Genomic DNA, 18,137 nt, shown 5'->3' on the forward strand with positions numbered 1-18,137 from the left:
AGGCATGAGCCAACGGTGCCCATTTTAGTAAAGGTATTCTAAAATAAGGCATACGAGGCTTTTAAAACCAGAGAACATCTGTCATGGGTGTAAGAATTTGTGAATTTATACCATCCTTGGGCCATTCAATGCAGGACACCGTTATCTTTTTAACTCTCAGTGTATGAGAGCTAGAGATCCACATATAAGAGAATGAAATTGAGCCTGAAACTCTCAACATAGGCAAAAATAAAATAAACAACAAAAAGAATGACTCAAGATAGATAAAAAGGTAAATGTAAGACACGAAACTACTGTATGTATGTGCAGTTGCTCATGCCTATAATCTTAGCTACTCAGGAGGTTTAGATCTGACAAGCACAGTTCAAAGCCAACCCAAGCACTAAAGAACACGAGACTCCAATTAACCACTAGAAAATGGAAAGTGGGGCTGAGGCTTAAGGGGTAGGGCAGTAGCCTTGAGCTGAAGAGCTCAGGGACAGTGCCCAGGCCCAGAGTTCAAGTTCCATGACTCACCAAAAAAAAAAATCCAAGGGAGAATTTTGTTTTATATAATAGAAAAGGCTTATCTGGCAGTAGAAGGAAAAATGTAGAATTGGACTACATCCGAATTTTTGAAAAACTTGAATTTTAAATGTCAAAGTACAGCCAGGCACAGTGGCTCACACCTATAATCCTAGCTATTCAGGAGGCTGAGATCTGAGCATCTCTGTTCAAAGCCAACCCCAGGCATGAAAGTCCATGAGACTCTTATCTCCAATTAACCACCAGAAAACTGGAAGCGGTGCTGTGGCTCCAGGGGTAGGGTGGTAGCTGAAGAGCTCAGGGACGGGGCCCAGGCCCAGGGTTCAAGCCCCACAACTGATCCCCCCCCCTAAAAAAAAAGTCAAAGTGCACCAAAAGAAGGTGAAAAGACAACTACTCTCAGAATGGAGAAGAACTTGCAAATCACCCATCTGAAGAGGCTCTACCTTCCAGAATACATAAACTCAGGAAAAAGAGAGTCTGATATTTTTAAAGAATCACTTGTGGATAACAGCAGTTGTAGGCCATGCAGAATAGTACAGGAAGGTGGGCAGAAAGCACGTGTGTTTGTCCTATTGTATATCAAATTATTTTGGTGGCCTTACACTGCATATGTGCGGGATATTCTCCATCCCTGGAATAGAAATTCCTCCAAAGGTCCACAGCCAGGAAGAGTGTGGAACGAGGCTCAGATCCAGCCATCACCCAGTGACACCAGGGCAGGAGTGCCAGCCTTACTTCCAGCCTCATCTGTCCTGAGGGGCCCTGGGCTTGTGTTCCATGGAGCATGCGGGGCTGGCCTGGACAGCCCCACCTCTCTTGCTTTCCCCCAGCAATAGCCGCCCCTCTCTGCACTCACACGGCTTTCTGATTCATCTCCACTTCCCCGCCCAGGGCAGTCCAGGAGCACTGACAGCAGGAAGTACTGCTGGGCAGCAGCAGTGGAGCAGGGGAGGGATCAGAACTGACCCGGAAAACCACATGGACACAAGTCATGTAACAAGATTTATCGTCCAAAGCAGACGGGCCGGTCTCCCGCGCAGTAGAGAAAAGCGAATTGCTCTCAGGCAGGGGGAGCAGTTATGCGATGCAGGGAGCTGAAGACCAGAGAAGGGGCTGGGAGCAAGGAATCTGGACACTAGAGATATCAACCGGCCACGGCCAAACATCCTATAGCTGGCTTATCACCATTAAACATCCTATAGCTGGCATGTAGCCAAGACGAAACATTCCATAGCTAGCCCAGAGCCAGGGAGGACAATCTATATCGGGGCACATAGTCTGGGCACCTTGTGTCTGGACACTAGAAATAGTGTGTGATCGGGAGCAGGCACCTGCACTATGCTGACGGCATGTCGCCGATGCAGTTGGGGCTGGGGGTATGCACAGTCTGGGCAGGACTGGGTGACTGTGGCTGGGCCTGGCCTGTGGAGTCCCACGATGAAGGCCGCCAAGCTGAGATGGGGAAGTAAGCCTGCAGTGGGATGGCAGAGAGGCTGCTGGAGTCAGCCAGAGCCCCAGGAGGCTTCGGAGGGCCCCGCTGGGGTCCTCCTGGAAGCTGGAATCCGCCTCACGGCAGCTTGGAGGACTCAGCCTGCAGGTCAGGTGTCCCCATCCAGGGTATGGTCATGGTCTGTGGCGTGGGGTAGCTACAGTGGCCTGCCCAGGGCACTCTGAGGACCATGCAGTGTGTGGCTGTGTGGCCAGTGGGGTGAGGACAGCTGAGCGCAGGGGGAGGGGAGGGATGGACGGGAAGAGGGGGCAGGGAGGATCCGGCTTCCTCTCAGGGCTGCAGGGCCTGCTGGAGCAGGTGCTCATCTTCCACTTGGTGTGGGAGCGTCACCTCCAAGCCACTGTTCTCCTGCATTGTCTGACAGATGACATCGTAGGCCTTCAGGCTCCCAGACCAGCAGCGCCGGGCCACCTGGGGAGGGGGCGTCCAGAAGCTGTGTCGACATCACCGTGAGCTTCATACCGCGTGCCAGCCCCCAGACTCACTGTCCTCTGCCCCAGGGCTGGGCCGGGGGGCTTCCCTCTGTGTGCCCATCCTTTCTCAGCCTTAGCTGGTACACCAGTTCTTTATCTGGAACTGACCACGACGCCTCCCGTCCCATCGCTGCCGATGACCTCAGCTCCACCTGGGAACCTGGCCCCCCCTTCTCTTCCCTCAACAATCAACCTTCAGAATGCCTCTCCATCTAGTCCCCCTAGGTGAGGGCCGTGGCACCGCCTCACCCCTGCTGCCCTTCTCCATCTTGGAACCATCATGGACCTTCCAGAACCCCTATGTGCTGGAGGCTCCGTGGCCCTGGGCTGGGGGCTGTCAGAGTCCCCTCCCCCTCCCTCCCCCTGCAGGTCACACCCAATGTCACACTGCCTGCCTGCTGAGGCCCTCCCGTCTGAGTCCTGGCTGGTCCCCATGAGCTGTCCCCCCCACCCCCACCCCGGCCAGTGCTGCACTTCAGCCAAGCCTGCTCACGAGCTCTCCCAGCAGCCCTCACCTGGAGAGGGCTGGGGCGGAGCTCAGAGGCAGAACCACAAAACAGGGAATAGGCCTGAAAAGTGGGGCCTTAGGGGGTGAAGAGCATAGGGAATCCCTGGGTTCTAGGACCAGAGAAAGTAGCACTGGCCCAGGGGATGGGGGCTCTGCGCGGCCTCGGACTGCAGTCTGGACAGCAGAGGCGCTGGAAAAGCCTGAGGACTTACACCGTTGGAGACATCCCAGCCGAGCATCCCCCGGGCTTTCTGCTCAGCCCCGGGGGTCCCGTCCAGCACAAGGCCAAAGCCCCCGTTGATCACCTCACCCCTGTAAGAGGCAGCAGGTTCCCAGGTCACCCCTCTCCCCTACCACATGCGCAGGCACCACATCACGGCAGCCGCTGTGGTCTGGGGCCTGTGGACCTGTGCACGTGGAGTCCTGGGTGTGGGGCAAGAGCAGCCCACCCCAGCCTCTCTGCCTGATGGCCCTCGGAGTGGGACCCTCCGCTCTGGCCTGTGGCCTGCCCTGTGGCTCCCCCCCGCCCCGTGGCACTGTCTCTCGGGCAGGCCACTGAGTCCTTCCCCCTGCCTTGGCCTTTGTGACCCGAGTCTCTCTCATCCCTCCTTTCCACTTGGTCCTCATATATGTGGAACCTTACTGACTAACCCATCTGAAGGCTGAGTCCCTGTGTTCTTGGCTTTTGCCGTGTTGTGATAAATTCATTTCTGAGTACCATTCACTCTCCATCTGGCTTCAGTGTGACCTTTCCCTTCCTCTCTGAGCAGATGGAACTGGAATCTTAGTCATGTCATTGCTGTCCCATGTTCTGTGCTCACCCATGTCCCTTCCCTGTGAGTCGGGGGGGGCCTTGATCCCCACCGGGAGCCATTCTTGTCCGTGCGTTGAGGCCACCGTCCTGCTCTCAGCCTCTGGCTCCTAACCTCACTGCGTTGGTACGCCTGGACTCCTGTCTCTGGTCTCCTGGCCCTGCCCTCTCTACCTGCTTCTGGGTCCCGCCTGGACCACTGAGGCAGCTGTCTCTCCCTCACCAGGCTGCCAGAGCACCCTGTGTCCCGGGGAGCCTTCTGCACCCAGTCCTTGCAGCCCTCCTGACAGAGGGCTAGCTGCCACCACCCCAGGCATGGCCCCCAGCCACCGTCCTGAGCCCACGCCAGTCCTCACCAGCCCACGCCTCCTCCATTATGAAGCGCCACCCAGGTGGCTCCACGACAGGCATCTCCTGCGAAGTTCTGCACAGCCATGTCTACAGAGACAGAAAACACTCCCCATAGTTCCCCGGGCAGGGTGGGCCAGTGTGGCGGCCGGCAGGTACCAGCCGGGACAGGCGACTCCAGGAACAGGAGCAGGGACAGAGACGGGCAAGTGCAGAAACAGCACTCATGTGTGTGTGGAGAACCCAGGCTGAAGCAGGAGGAGCTGGCAGGCTCCCCAGGCGTGCTCTCATGCAGGACACCAGCCAAGAAGGAAGAAAGGCAGAAAGAAGGGAAGAATGAGATGGGCTGTGGTTCTGGGAGACAGGGGGAGCCAGAGCATCACTTCCCCAAGAATCACGGGCAGGAAGACTGAACCAAGTTCCCAGCCTGCGCTGCCCACAGGGCTTCCAGCAGGTCCACTGAACATGCCTGAGCACACTTTCTGGATGTGTTAAGTTCCAGGTAAGGCCTCCAGACACCGGCACGGAGCAGGGCTCGGCTGAGCTGCCGACTCTGACTCTATGACCCTCTGACCTTCTGACTCTGTCTCTCTTTGGTGCTGAGGTTGGAATGCCACCTCACACTTGCCAGTTAAGGGCTCTTCTGCCATACCCTTCAGCCCATCTGCTTTAGCTGCTGTTTGGACAGGATCTTAGGCCTTGGATTCAGAGTGGTCTCAGATCTTGACCCTCCTGCTTCTGTCTCTTGAGTTATAGGTGTGACTCATCACACTGGGCCCCTGACCTGAGATGACCTGAGCTTTGCTGTTAGGAGACTGTGTTTTCCACCTAGGAGATTTGTCCTCTGCTAGCCATGAACCTCCAGTGTGCCGCACTGCGTGAGCTCAGCTTGGGGACGGGCTGGTCCTCATGTGATGACTGGCCTTTCCTGTATGACTGTGGGCCAGCTCCCCGTCAGGACAGCCTCCTCTGCTGAGGAGACAGGGCCGGGGCCCTGACCCCAGTGCTGGCAGTGAGCTGGCACCATCTCTTGGCTGAGCTGGAGAGAAAGGCACTTGCGGAGACAGAACCGAGCAGGGTATCCATCAGTACCACTAAAAGGACAGCACGGGCTGGCCTGAGGCGGACTCCAGGCATGCGCTGTCAGAGCCCCTCCTCCAGGATGACCTCACAGAGGTCAGGGAGGGGCCCCTCGTGCTGGGCTGTGGTGCTGAGGAGCGGCCACGAGCCCCTCCACAACCAGGCCACACGCAAGCCAGGTCCAGGTGCCCTGCTCTCTCTGGCTGCCCAGAGCCAGCCCAGCGTCAAGACCAGAGTGTCTCAGATCCCAGAACCCCGTCATACGACAGAAACTAAGCCAACAAAGCAGCTGATTTCTAAATGAAATCCAAATCGATCATTCAATTAATTCTCTGGCCACTATGTTTTGACCTGGGGTCTACTGGTGTTGCGGGGCTGGCCCTGACCCCCGGGCCTCCTGGGTAGAGGGGAGGCAGGCGGATGACATGGCTCTCCTCACCTGCACAGAAGGCAGAGCCGTCGGTGATGTTGGAGGTCTCCCGGAAGGGGCTGTCTGTGCCGCTTACGTCGTGGTGGTCTCGGCTTAGGACCACGGGTGCCTGAGGGGGGGGGGCAGGTGTCAGTTGGCCACATCGGAGAGGGCTGCCAGGCAGAGGGGTCGAGGGGAGGTTATTTCAGGAGCCAGGCAGACTCTGCTGTTGAGATCAGACCTCATTTCTGTTGTCCCCTGGGGCTATAAACAGATTCACCCTGTCTGATTCGGGGTGCCGCATGGCCCCCCGCTCCCCGCGCACCGTCTCCACAGCCCCCTCATCCAGACAGCACGACTGCTACTGTGCCCATGTCCTAGCCAAGCAAACAGGAGCCCAGCTGGGTGAGGTGCTCCCTCCTCACACGCTGGCCTGAGCCTGAGAGGTGAGAGCAGGTGGGGCTGCAGCAGTCTGGGGAGGGCAGGGGAGGCTGTGAGCCTCCCCAGCAGGTCACCTCCCCGCTCTAGGCCTTGGTGATGGCTGCTGAGATTCTTCTCGAGTGGAGAGCCTCCGAGGACAGACGCCTCACAGAGGGAAAGCGGCGGCACTGAATGTGCTCGGGCAGCCAGCAGCCTGTCCCCGAGGCCTTGGGGCCTCGCCCAGGGGAAGGCAAAAGCTCCCTGGACACCTGGCTACTGAGGCCAGCGGCGGGCTGTCCTGGAGGGCTGGGGAGGCTCAGGCGGGGCGCTGGGGGCCAGGCCTGGGTGGAGCGCAGCCTCAGGAGCCACCACAGGCAGGGGATGCGTCACCGTGATCGTTCCACTGGCGATGGCCTGGTTGATGGCCACAGCGATGGCCACACGACCCTTCTGGTCCGAGTACAGGATCCTGGCCTGGGAACCCACTACCTGTGAAAGGACAAGTGTCACGCGGGCCTGCCACAGGGCTGCCGGCGGCCTGGGGGCCCGTTCAGTTAGGTGGCAGCTGTCAAGTCTGTGGCTGGGGCTTGCCACATGTCTAACCCACATCCACCCTGGCCACTGAGTGTCCACAGTGGTCTATAAGGACTGGCTGGCTTCCCTCAGCCACCGGCCCTATGGCTGCCCCAGGCGGCAGCAGGGGCCAAGGCCCCAAGGCAGCACCGTACCTGAGGGCTGGCTTCTGAGAAGCCCTCGACCCTCAGCGACTGTCCAGGCTCCGGCCCCAGCCCAGGCCCCAGCCCCTGCCTGCCCAGGCCCGACCCTCACCAGCTGGTGCTTGGCGGCCTCTCGGATCCAGCGAATGTTGTCCAGGTACTGCAGTTTCACTGACTCCTTCACTGCAGGAAAGGGGCAGGGGCGCCTCAGGCATGGGTTCCCACTGGGCCTCCACAGCCAGGCCTCAGGGCCCACCCTGCCTTTCCACCCAGGGCCCCGGCTGTGCGGATGGGAGGAGTGGCTGTGTGGATGGCGGCCTGATACTTGGCTCCCGATGCATGCCAGACATGGTGCCAGGCGCTCTGACAGCAGCTGAAAATGGGGTGGTGGGGTGACAGGATCCAAGGATCCCAAGAAAGTGACAGTCAAGCCAAGTCCCAAATTCTGAGGGGCAGGCCACATAGAGCTGTGTGGGAACAGAGCTGGGCAGAGGCACAGCCAGTGCAAAGGCCCTGAGATGGGAATAAGCTTGATCTGTCTGAGAGTGAGAGGGAGGGAGGTAGCCATGAGGTGAGGGAGGGAAGGAGGCAGGGAGGGAGGGCAGTCATGAGGGGTGGGGGGAGGGAGGGAGCCAGGGGGGAGGAAGCTGCTCCCCGCAGCTGTGAGAACAGATGGGTAACTTATTAGGAGCTGAGTGAGCCAATAGCGAGTACGTGTGATTGCTATACCATAATTAAACTCACACCTTAAAAATAACAGCCCCCCCCCCGCCTGCGGCCCCCCTGCCTGTGACTGGAGCTACACTCCCACGATCCTTTCAGCCACTCCTATTGCTCAGACCTCAAGGCCCCTCGCAGCCTGGACAGAGCTGTGCTCAGTGTTCAGGCCGCGGTCACTGGCAAGTTTAAGTGCTGGACACGGAAGGGTGGCTAGATGCCCGGCCGCACCTGCTGTTCCAGAAGCTTAGAGGGCAGTGGAGCTCCAGGACCATCCTCAACCTGGCTCCCCGCACCCCACCTGGATCCCTGGATCTGGGGCCCAGGGGAGAGGCCACACCAGGCCACGGAGAAGCCACTGAGTGATGACAGCCCAGGAAGTGCCCGCTTGCCCGTCTTCAGGATGGGACCCAAAAGCCATCAACGGAATCCATCAAGAACACCGTGGCACAAGAAGGTGCAGGGAGGTGAGGGCACAGGAAAACCTCAGTCACTGGGCACTGCACAACCCGACATGAACTTGGGAGATGCAGGGAACCCAAGAGGACCTGCACGGGCACGGCCGGCCCAGGACAGGCCTGAAGGCAGCTGGATTGGAAGTGCTGCTGCCAGGCATTAAACAAGGCCAGTATCCACCCCCCCACCCCGGGCCCCACACAGACCTGAGCCGCCCCTAGCCCTGGCAGGCCACGACTGCCCAGCCACCTAAGCCAAAAGGCCCTGTTGGCTTCAGTCACCTTGAGTGGCTGCTGTGTTTGGAAGAACCAGGTTCTGGGAGTGAGTGGCCAGCCCAGGGCTCCCCCATGGAGATGGAGGGCGCTGTGAGGCAGAGTCGACGGAGAAGAGAGAGGCCTCTGGGGACATCGGGACCTGGCCCTCGTGCTCTGTTTTGCTCCCTAGCTTGTGACAGCTGTAATTTGCTGTACCCCAGACTCAGAGACCTGTCTTGTCCCAGGCCCAAAGACATCGGAGCCAACTGACCACAGATGGAAACCTCGAAACCCGGGGGGAAGCTCGGTGAAGGCGGGGTGGAAGCTCACCGGCACAGTGGCGGGTCCTAACTACCATCCTGGAGAGCTGCGCAGGTTCGCAGGCGCTCTCATGCTCTGCACACTCAAGGAGGGCCTCCTGGTTGCCTCCAGGTCGCCTGCCCACCTCCGGTGGCTGATTCACAAAGGCCCTCTGGGCCTGGGGTCCCGGGCAGAACAGACTCCGGCTGGGAGCCACCCGGAAGCTGGGCCGGGGAGCCCATCAGCCAGCTCACCTCCATCTGCGATGACCTTCTCCAGGACAGAAGTGGCCAGCTGGTCAGTGACAGCCAGGTCTCGGGGGTCCCCTGAGGTGCACACCCAGCGGAAAGGCCCGAACCCCTGGGAGAAGATGTCCCTGTGGGGACAAACCTCTCAGCTGGAGCTGCCCGGGCCACAGCTCCAAACAAACAGGCTGGAACTGCGCGTGCTCTGCCCTCAGCAGGAATGGGCGGTTTCTGAGGCCCCTCAACCCTCTGTGCCCTCTGCAGCCTGCACCACCTCGCCTCCTGCTGCAGGAGCAGGCAGCTGGGGCAGGGACAGGAAGACATTTTGTCAACTGTGGCCACTTCATTCTCAGGTGTTGACCTGGCTGGTGAGTTCACATGAAGCGAACGAGGCTTTCCAGGTACCCAGCTTTGGTGCCCAAGAGCCTAGAACAAAGGATTCAGAGACCTGGGGTCCCCCTGGCTCCTGTGCTTGTCGGGCCTTGCCGGGTGCACACCTCAGGGTTATCCTTGTGTCCCCTCCCCAGGGAGAGCCCCGCTGCACCCTGGTCCACCCCAGCTCAGCCTCGACACCAGGGCGGCTCTGTGCAGGTCAGCTGTGACTGTGATGCCTCCTTCTCTCTGGGTCCCATCTGCACACACGGAGTCCCGTGGAGCTATGGCCTCGACCTCCCCTGCTGCCCCACCCTGTTTAGGTCAGGTCCTTGGCTGCCGTCCCTGCATTCCCTGTCCCGTTCTCTCAGACATCTCTTCTGGCTTTGGGCCCCTTTAGCCTGCTGTGTCTCAGTGCCTGGCCCCACCCCCAGGCCTTACAGGATCAGAGTCTTTAGTTGTTCCAGCCTGAATGCCAGGTTCCAGGCCCTGAGAGGGACGGGGTGTCACGAGCCCCCACACTGCCCCCCACTCACCCCATGATGTGCTGGACATAGGAGGGGTAGCGGAACTCTGTCTTGTAGGTGCCTTTCTTCTCCACATCTGCTCCTGCACACAGAATCACACAGAGAGGGAGGACCCAGGCGTCCACCCAGGGTGACCAGCCAGGAGCCCAGGGCGAGGCTGGGGAGGAGCCACAAGGTCTACAGAAGAGAAGGAGAGTGGACCCCTGGGGACAGGGCATCTCCCTGTGTCCAGGCTAGGGAAGCCACCATGCCCGTAACCAGGCCCAGGTGTGGACACACTTGGGGAGGGCTCGGTGCCCCTAGGTCCAGAGGCTCCAGCCCCAGGCCCCCGAGCCTGCGCCTGCTGGAGAGAAAGAGGGTGGAGATGGATCCTGGACTCCTCTCTTGGCCTTTGGACCTAGTACTGTAAAGCAACTGGCTGGCAAAGGAAAGCTGCCCCTAGTCCAGCCCAGGAGCAGGTTCAAGTCAGGCATGGCACTTGCCCTCTTTAGGGCATGTCATGTACTTAAGCCTCAGAAAAACCGGGCCAAGAGGGGCCCAGCTTCCCTCGGGACCAGCGTCCAGGCCTCCTCCAGCACCCACTGGGTGGGCCCGCGAGCTGCCCCCAGTGAGGCAGGAGGAGGGGCTGGCTGAGTCGGCCCCACCCACCCCCTTCCCTCCGCACACCTGCTCTCCGGGCCTCCAAAAGGAAGGCGTTGCCGTAGTCCCAGAAGAAGAACTTCTCCTTTGCCAGCCTGTTGATGGCGGAGACGTGCCTCCTCAGGCTGCAAGAGCGGGTGGGGAGGGCTCAGCTCACCCCGTGCCTTCCCGCTGCTCCCTATCCACTCCACCAAGGCCTCTGGACTTCTGAGCCCAGGGGCCACGCTTACTGTGCCTCCCTACTGGTGTTGGGCGGGGGGGGGGGGGGGAAGGCCTGGGATACTGTCATCTGCTTAACCCAGCGCGCCCAAGCCGCCACTCGAGACCAGCAAACCCCCTGAGCCCCAGCGGGAACAAGGGCACTGGGCTGAGAGCCAGGGCCTCCTGCATGGACTCAGCATGGAGCCGGCAGGAAAGCTGTGCTGGGGACTTTGAAGGCAGGGCTCCCATGCCCGTCCTCCGTCGCTGTCCCCCGCAGCCGCAGCGGGCACTTGTGCATGTGACCCTCTCTGACCCTCAGCTCAGCGGCGGTGAGGCGATCCCGGTCCACACTGCGTCAGAACCGGGGGCGCTGAGCCGGTGCCGTCTGCCCTGGCTGCAGCTCGTGCCGCCACCCCCCCCTCCGAGCAGCCCGGGGCACCCCACCTCTCCTGCACCAGGCGCTTGAACCCCTCCGGGTTGGAGGCCATGAGGCTCTGGGCCTCGGAGAAGCTGAGCTGCACCGGGTAGTAGCCGCCGTTGAACGGGTTGTGGCAGGAGGTCTGGTCCGACCCGAGGTCCACCAAGAGCTCCCCGGTCGTGTCCAGCTCCTGGACCAGCCGTTCCCTGGGGCGGCGGTGGGCGGTGAGCGCAGGGCGGGCAGGGCAGGGCGGGCCGTGAGCCCGGGCTGAGGACGGCTGGCAGTGGCCGCTCGGTTCCCACCCTCCTGCCCAGCAGCAGGCGGCTGCTTCCCCTGAGCAGGGCCAGGCTGGCAAGGCTGGCACAGCTGGCACGGGCAAGGTGCACCAGGCCGGCACTGGGGACTCTGCTGGGGGCATCGGCCACTGACCCCGCCCCCATCCACCCACCAGAGATCCACCACGTTGCCATGGTAGCCGAGGCTGAGGACCTCCTTCTTTTTCCTTGCTGCCCTGGAAAGACACAGGAACCGAACAGATGGCCGTCACCTGTGTTCACAGCCCGGACACAGCAGCCCCCCGACACCCGGGCAGCCCAGCGACGGGGACAGCAAGACAGAGGCCCCGCTCCCCCAAGTAAGTGACGCCACAGCTTCCTGCACACCAGCCATCATGGTGACGTGGTGAGAAACGGAACTTGGAGAGCCACCTTCTATGGCCAGCTTCCACGGCGAGGCCCCCTGCGCTAGCGCTCGGGTCGGGGCAGCGCTAGGGCTCGCTCAGGTCGGGGCAGTCCGGCCCCCAGCCTCTTCCCACACCAGGGGCAGGCCGTACTTGAGTCGCGCAATGCAGTGGTCCAGGCTGTCTGTCACTTCCATCAGCCAGCCCTGCTGGTGGCGTTTTACAAGTGCAGCTTTGTCAACCTAGGGCCAGGAGACACAGGCCACCATCACTCACTCTACCCCCCCCCCAGAGGGAGGAGAGGGGAAGAGGGGGGAGAGGGACAGAGGGGAGGGAGAGGAGGAGGGGAGAGGGGGGAGGGAGGAGAGAGGGAGGGAGGGAGGGAGGGGAGAGGGAAGAGGGATAAAACCAGGCCCCCTTGCCAGCTCACCTCCGCTATCACCCCAATGCAGCCCACAATGACCGCAGCTTTGGCTTGGGCCCCACTCATTCCCCCAAGGCCAGAGGTGACGAAGACCTTGCCGGCCAGGTCGTCCACACCCAGATACCGACGGCCGGCGTTCAGCACTGTGAGCTGCAGACGGGGAGGCCAGGTGCTCAGGTCCACCCCACGATCCCCTCGCGGGCCCACCCACCTTCAGGGATGGCCGGCCCTCACCACTGTGCCATGGACGATCCCCTGGGGGCCGATGTAGCAGTAGCTTCCCGCTGTCATTTGCCCGTACCTGAGCACAGAGGGGCAGAGGCAGTGCCAGGCAGGGCTCCCCCAGGGGGGCCGTGGAGGCAGTGCCAGGCGGGGCTCCCCCCGGGGGGCAGCGGAGGCAGTGCCAGGCGGGGGGGGGGCAGGACCCTTAATGAACTTCCCACTTCCCCAGAAACATTGGTGCGTTCTCCACTGACATGTCTGAGCTAGCTCATAATCACAACTTGGAAGAAGCTCAGCGCCCAGATTTTGTGTTCCTGTGCTCCTGCACACATACACAGCACACATGTACACAACACTTCCAGACGGTAAGGAAGAAATGGCTGGTGCTGTCCTGTGCCGTGGCCTGTGTTCCAGGGCTGTGTCTAAGGGTGTGGGCTGTTCGGTCAAGGGAGGCCATGCGAGGGGCCACACGGCAACTTACATGGTGACTCCCAGAGCAAAGAGCTTCTCGTACTCTGCCCTGGAGGAGTAGTTGGGGATGACCTGGGAGAGGAACAGGCGATGGGGTCCAAGACAGAGCCTGAGGCTCTGTGGGTTCAGAGGCAGTGGTGTCACCTCTCCTAGGCACCCCCCCACAGCCCGGCCCCGGGCAGGCAGTACCCCCCACCGCAGTCCAGCCCTGGGCAGCCCGGCCCCGGGCCGGCGGCACGCTGGTGCTGGAACCCACCATGCCATTGGTAATGACCAGCCTCGGAGCGCCAGGGCTGCTGGGGAAGAGGCCCAGGGGGTGTCCACTGTACATGACCAGGGTCTGCTCCTCAGTCATCTTGGACAAGTAGGACATGGCAAGCCAGAACTGGAGGGTCAGCAACGATGCAGGGTTGTGTGAGAGCGAGGGCCCCCCGGAGGCCTCTGCCCCCCCCCCCGCAGAGGCCTGGCCAGTGGCCCTGCCCCTCCAGGTCTCCTCCTCCTCCCAGAGGCTCCTGGAGTCTTCAAGAATCATCCTTCCTGTCCACTTTTATAATGGAGATGGCCAGAGCATCTCCAACTCCAGTGCCGGAGACCCAGCCACCGGGGCCCAGCCATGAGCCATGAGCCCCAGGGCCACTCCCAGGCCGGGACAGGGTTCCAGGTGCACGTACCTGAGCCCAGTTGCTGAACACCTGCCCATTCCCTCCATAGGTCACGAGTTCCTGTGGGAACTGCAGAAGATGTGGTGTCTGAGACGAGGCTGGGGAAGGGCGATGGGACAGTGGACAGGGAGAGGGATCCTATCCTTTGTCTGCACCAACCAGGATAAGGAGATGGGGCTAGGGGAGGAGCCCGTCAGGGTCTCAGTGAAGGATCCATAGCATCCAAGATGGCCTTGGGTCCCATGTGGCCTTGGCGTGGTGTCTCCTCAGTGTCAGAGGAGACACGGCACGTAAAGAAGAACAAACAGTGCTTCACCAGCAATATTTACATTAAGCGTTAAAACAACGCGTTTTGAATACATTGGGATAAATAAAACACGTAGTAGCTGCTTCTTAACTTGGAATCACAGTGCCCTCGCTGCCCCGGCTTCGAGCCATGTGGGGAGCCGGGAGCGGGCTGGGCCCTCTGGGCTCCCTCGGTAGCCTCTGGAGGAACTCTAGTTACTGGGAAAGCGTCGGGTGACTTCCCCAGCGGTCACCTGTGCCACGGCGGGGTCCAGGTTGTTCATGATCATGTGCATGATGGCTGCAGCCGCTTTGGTCCGGCAGGGGTACTGACTGATCGGGTAGGCCCTGCAAGAGCAGGAGGGCTGGCACCAATCCCTGCCTGGGCAGGGCCCACGACTGTGAGACCCAGCCCTCGAGACCCCACGGGCAGCCCCCCCGCCCACACCCTCCCGCCCTAGGTCAGATGGACAAGACCGGGCTTCCTGCCCAGACAGCCCAGCACAAGGGCCCAGCCACGGCAGCGAAGCTGAAGGGCCACCCTCCTCTGGTCAGGACTGGGGTGCAGGCCGCTCGCAGCCCCACACTGCCTGGATGACACGCCGGCCCCTCCCACCGGCCGGCCGCAGTCCCGGCACTCACCTCATCTCGATCGTGGGGCAGAAGCGGTACATGTAGATGTGCCCGTACAGCCGCAGCTCCTGGGCGAACTCGGGGGCCAACAGACTGTGCAGGCTGGATGGGAAGTACCGCAGGGCGTTCCTCAGCGCCAGCTGTGAGGGGGTCGGCAGAGGGCAGCGGGTCCAGGGCTCCAGGCCAGCACCCAGCCCCTCCCATGACACCGACTGCTCAGAGGCCTCCTGGTTCTCTGCGCCCCCTCCCGCAGGCAGCCTTCCTTGCCCGCCCGGGCCTGCCCTCCGTGAAGGCAGGCTAGCTCCTCCCTCCCTCCCTGGCTCATCGTTGGCCCACAGCTGGCCAGGGCCGAGCTGCTTGTCCCCAAGGAAGGACTAGACTGGGGAGGGGCTCAGGGGTGTGGACTCTTAGGAAGGGGGTACACCGCGTGGCACACATGCTCCTGCCCAGTGCACCGCTGTATGGAAGTCACAGCAGCACCCCACGTCCCCAGCTGAGGCCCTGGGACCTTACAGGCCAGTGGGGCTTTGCAGAGCGGGGCATGACGCATCTGCAGTCAGATTTTCCTGGGCCATGCGGCAGCCAAGTGGCCTTTGCCACCCTTGTTAAGAGGGAGGCAGTGGACACGAGGCCCAAGGCGGAGACCAGGGTGAGGCTGGCCTGCGAGAGGGGTGGCGCTGGCTACTTCCTCGTCTCACAAGGCCACCTCCTCGTCTGTGGAGAGGCATGGCAGTGGGTGGACCAAGGGCTCAGAAGGCACTAGGTGAGGAAGGCGTGAGCGACTTGGAGCAGTTTGTGTTGGCTAGGACGGCGAGCTAGCACGACTGTTCCTCCTGTCCCAGAGCCTGGGGCCGGGCCAAGTGGACATTCACCTGGCTGCGCTCGGCCACTTCACACCCAGCCAGAGGCGGCCATGGCACCACTTCACACCCGCCTCCCCGCCGGGGTGGCCACAGGGCCTCAGGCACTGGCCGTGAGCCCCACATCCTCATCTATAGATGGGGACCAGAGCTCTAAACCCCGGGGAAACCCCAGGCTGGCCGCTAGGGAAGATGAGGTGTGACGGGGCCTGGCACCCGTGGTGCCCCTGCTCTGAGTTCCGGGAGGCCGGCGGACAGGGGCACAGGACGGGGGCTGCCCACTCCACCCCCCAAGGGCATCCAGAGGGCAGCAGCTCGGAAGACCCAGGAGGCGACGCCTTACCTGCTCCTCTTCAGGGCTGAGCCCGGGGGTCCTGACTGGGGCGTGGGGCACCCCAGGCCGGCGGCCCCGGTTCTCGGGGAGGGGCTGCAGGGGAAGGCCGGAGCACAGCGCACGGAGGCTGCACATATCTTCTGGCAGACGCGGAGGCAGAGGCAGCACTGCGGGGAGCCAGGCCGGAGGGACGCCAGAGCCAGGGCAAGGACGGCAGGGTCCACCAGGGCACTGCCTCTGGACACTCATTGGGCAGGATGGGCCTCCCGCCCCTCGTTACTGGATGACTGACAGCCAGGTGTCCTGGCCCTGGGGGAAGGGCAGGCCCCATGCCTGGGAGATGGGCCAGCTGGGGCGGCCTTGAGGGACTTCCCTTGGGGACTCAACATTGGGGAGCAGATGGGCTCTGAAGCTGGGGTTTACTCTGGCAGTCTCATGGGGGTGTCACTCAAGGAGGCAGTAGTGGAATTTGTGTCCGGGTGGTGGGTGGCCATGGGACGGAATCTGGCACGCACTCTTCCGAAGCTCCTGTGCCCCTTGGACTCCTCTGCCCTGCCTGTGGGGGTGGGGCACCGGCACGGGGTGTGGAGGGGCCCTGGGTGGCCCTCGGACCCTCCTCATGAACCAAAGGGACGCCCCTCACAGCTCTGCAGGACAGCCGGGCTCTCCCACAGTGAACCCCAGGTCCTGGCAGCAGCCCTGACTTCCAGCCAGCCCTGCAGCCTTCACCTGGCCCTGCAGGGTGGGAGGTGACTGGCTGTGGGTGCAGGGGAGTGATGCCCCTCTGCAGGCAGGAGCAGGTGGGGGCCGAGGGGAAGGGGCCATGCCCGCCCGACTGAGTGCAGTGCTGGGTGTTCGCTACCCCCAGCCGGAAGGCACTGGGAGGCCTCTCAGTGGAGGGGGCCCGGGGGCCTCGACAGGCTCGGGCAAGGCAGTCCCCGGACTCAGAGGGCGGCTGCCCCCTCCCCACCTCACTTGGGGCACTGGTATTCATCACAATTATGTAAATGTGAGTGAAATGTGCTGCTGTTAATTAGCAGATTAATGGAACTGGAAGAGGGCAGAATGCGGCCCGCAGAGCAGGTGTGGCTGGCCTCTGCAGGGGGCAGTGTTGGGGGCCCAGCAATGCGGGGTCCACACTGGCGCCCTCATTTCTGCATTGCCTCCAGCTGCCATGGACAGAGCCGCTTCCCACACACAGCCCCACGGGGGGTGGATGGCAGGGGAGGAAGATGAGGAGCAACCTTCCTGCCTCCTTCCCGCCTAGGGACTCTAGCGGGCAGCACCAGACGTTCCTGGTCAAAAGGGGCTGCTTTTCCCACATGGAGGCCCGGCTGAGGCCTGGAGAACTGTCAGGCCCACCCACCGCCTCCGAGGCAGCCCTTGTCTAAATACCCCGCACTCCCCCTGGGGACAGATGCTAACCCTGGCAGCCGGCTCCCGCTCAGTGGAGAGGCTTGCTCAAACGCAGGATCCCCTCCCGGTCACCCCCCCCCCAACAGATAACTCCTCCATAAGCCAGGGGAGCCATAACTTGATCCATCAGAAGGCAGGAAACTTTTGTAGTCTCCTAGTTTCTTCTTCTTGGCACTGTTGGAGTTTGAACTCAGGATCTTGTGCACTTGCCAGGACTTCAGCCCCATCACAGCCCTTTTTGCTTGCATGTTTTGAATAGGGTCTCGCGTTCATGACTAGGCCAGCCTGGAGGGTGATCCTACAAGACCAGACTGAGGACACGGAGCTCTCTCTGTAGGACTTAACAACGGCACACGAATCTAGTTGTCCTCTAATAAATTGTTTAACTAGGAAACAAGCACATACCGTAAGCCACTAAGATAAGGGGTCTCACAGAAGCTGAAGGGCCCCCTCAGACTTTGTCACCATCAACTTCTCTTCCTGGAGGGAGAGACTGACTGCAGGGGATTCTGGGGAGCTGGACTCCTGTCTGTCCTCACCCCTTCCCTCTCACCTGCCCCAGGTCTCCTGCATGTGGTTTGAAAACACATCCCTGCGTTCTTGAGCACATGTCTGGGGTGATTCTGGGAACAAACAGGAGACAGCCTCAGGCCAGGTCAGAGAATGGTCACACAGCCCGTCCCAGACCCTGGTCCCCTGCGGGAGTGCACCCCGAGGCTCCCTGAGGACAGCTGCCTCTCCTGCAGGGTGACAGTAGCGTGGGTGTGCCGGGACCCTGGTGAGAAGCCCAAGCCACTGCCCGCCCCAGTTCCTGACCCACAGAGCAAAATACAAACGGTTTTGTTCCACCAAGTTTGCAGTGCAGTTTGTTACTCAGCAATGACTCTGGTCATGTCTGTGCCCTTAAGGCCTTTGCAACAGTTCCTGTGTCTGAACAGTGTCTTCCTGGGATACCAGAGTGCTTGCTCTCCCCGTTCCCCTCTCCACCCTGGGGCAGGCCGCCCCATCTCTTGAACATACTTCCTTCCTCCATGGCAACAGGAGCTCAGAGCTCTGTGAGGATGGGGGTGTTGGTTCTGTTGGGTGAACAAGTAGAAGTGAGTTCCTGCAGGAGGGCAAGCAGGCTATGGAGAGCCTGGGCTACAGCCAGGTATCACCCACCCCAACCCAACACCCAGACCTTCCCCATGGGTCTACAGGGATATCTGAGGATGGCGAT

The 18,137-nt window shown here is 61.4% G+C and overlaps 1 protein-coding gene across 2 annotated transcripts; it reads right to left on the reverse strand.

Moving 5' to 3' along the window:
* Positions 1-1,662: 1,662 nt before the first annotated feature.
* Positions 1,663-15,681, reverse strand: Uroc1 (urocanate hydratase 1). 2 transcript variants are annotated; one of them, XM_090323823.1, is made up of 20 exons: positions 15,512-15,681; positions 14,318-14,448; positions 13,930-14,023; positions 13,400-13,450; positions 12,985-13,113; positions 12,739-12,800; positions 12,270-12,336; positions 12,042-12,185; positions 11,765-11,853; positions 11,381-11,443; positions 10,959-11,138; positions 10,341-10,438; positions 9,684-9,756; positions 8,785-8,906; positions 6,916-6,986; positions 6,478-6,576; positions 5,698-5,797; positions 4,187-4,268; positions 3,232-3,331; positions 1,663-2,449 (listed from the first exon to the last, which is right to left on the reverse strand). In XM_090323823.1, exons 1-20 carry the CDS (start codon positions 15,635-15,637, stop codon positions 2,309-2,311), a joined length of 2,022 nt encoding a protein of 673 aa, XP_090179949.1. In that variant the 5' UTR covers positions 15,638-15,681; the 3' UTR covers positions 1,663-2,308. The 2 variants fall into 2 exon arrangements, with proteins under 2 accessions (XP_090179949.1, XP_090179948.1); XM_090323822.1 differs by having other exon boundaries at positions 13,400-13,459.
* Between the last annotated feature and the right edge of the window lie 2,456 nt (positions 15,682-18,137).

Source organism: Megascapheus bottae, chromosome 33 (assembly GCF_031878675.1).
Source record: "Megascapheus bottae isolate mThoBot1 chromosome 33, mThoBot2.hap1, whole genome shotgun sequence".
Classification (NCBI taxonomy): Eukaryota; Metazoa; Chordata; class Mammalia; order Rodentia; family Geomyidae; genus Megascapheus; species Megascapheus bottae.

Excerpts from the sequence above, each read along its gene's own strand:
- Uroc1 (XM_090323822.1), bottom strand. The coding sequence starts at position 15,637 with ATGTGCAGCCTCCGTGCGCTGTGCTCCGGCCTTCCCCTGCAGCCCCTC. Across the intron at positions 5,798-6,477 it reads TCGCCAGTGGAACGATCACG|GCACCCGTGGTCCTAAGCCG; the intron begins GTGACGCATCCC and ends CCCCCCCCTCAG. Across the intron at positions 4,269-5,697 it reads CGGCTCTGCCTTCTGTGCAG|ACATGGCTGTGCAGAACTTC; the intron begins GTGAGGAGAGCC and ends CTGTCTCTGTAG.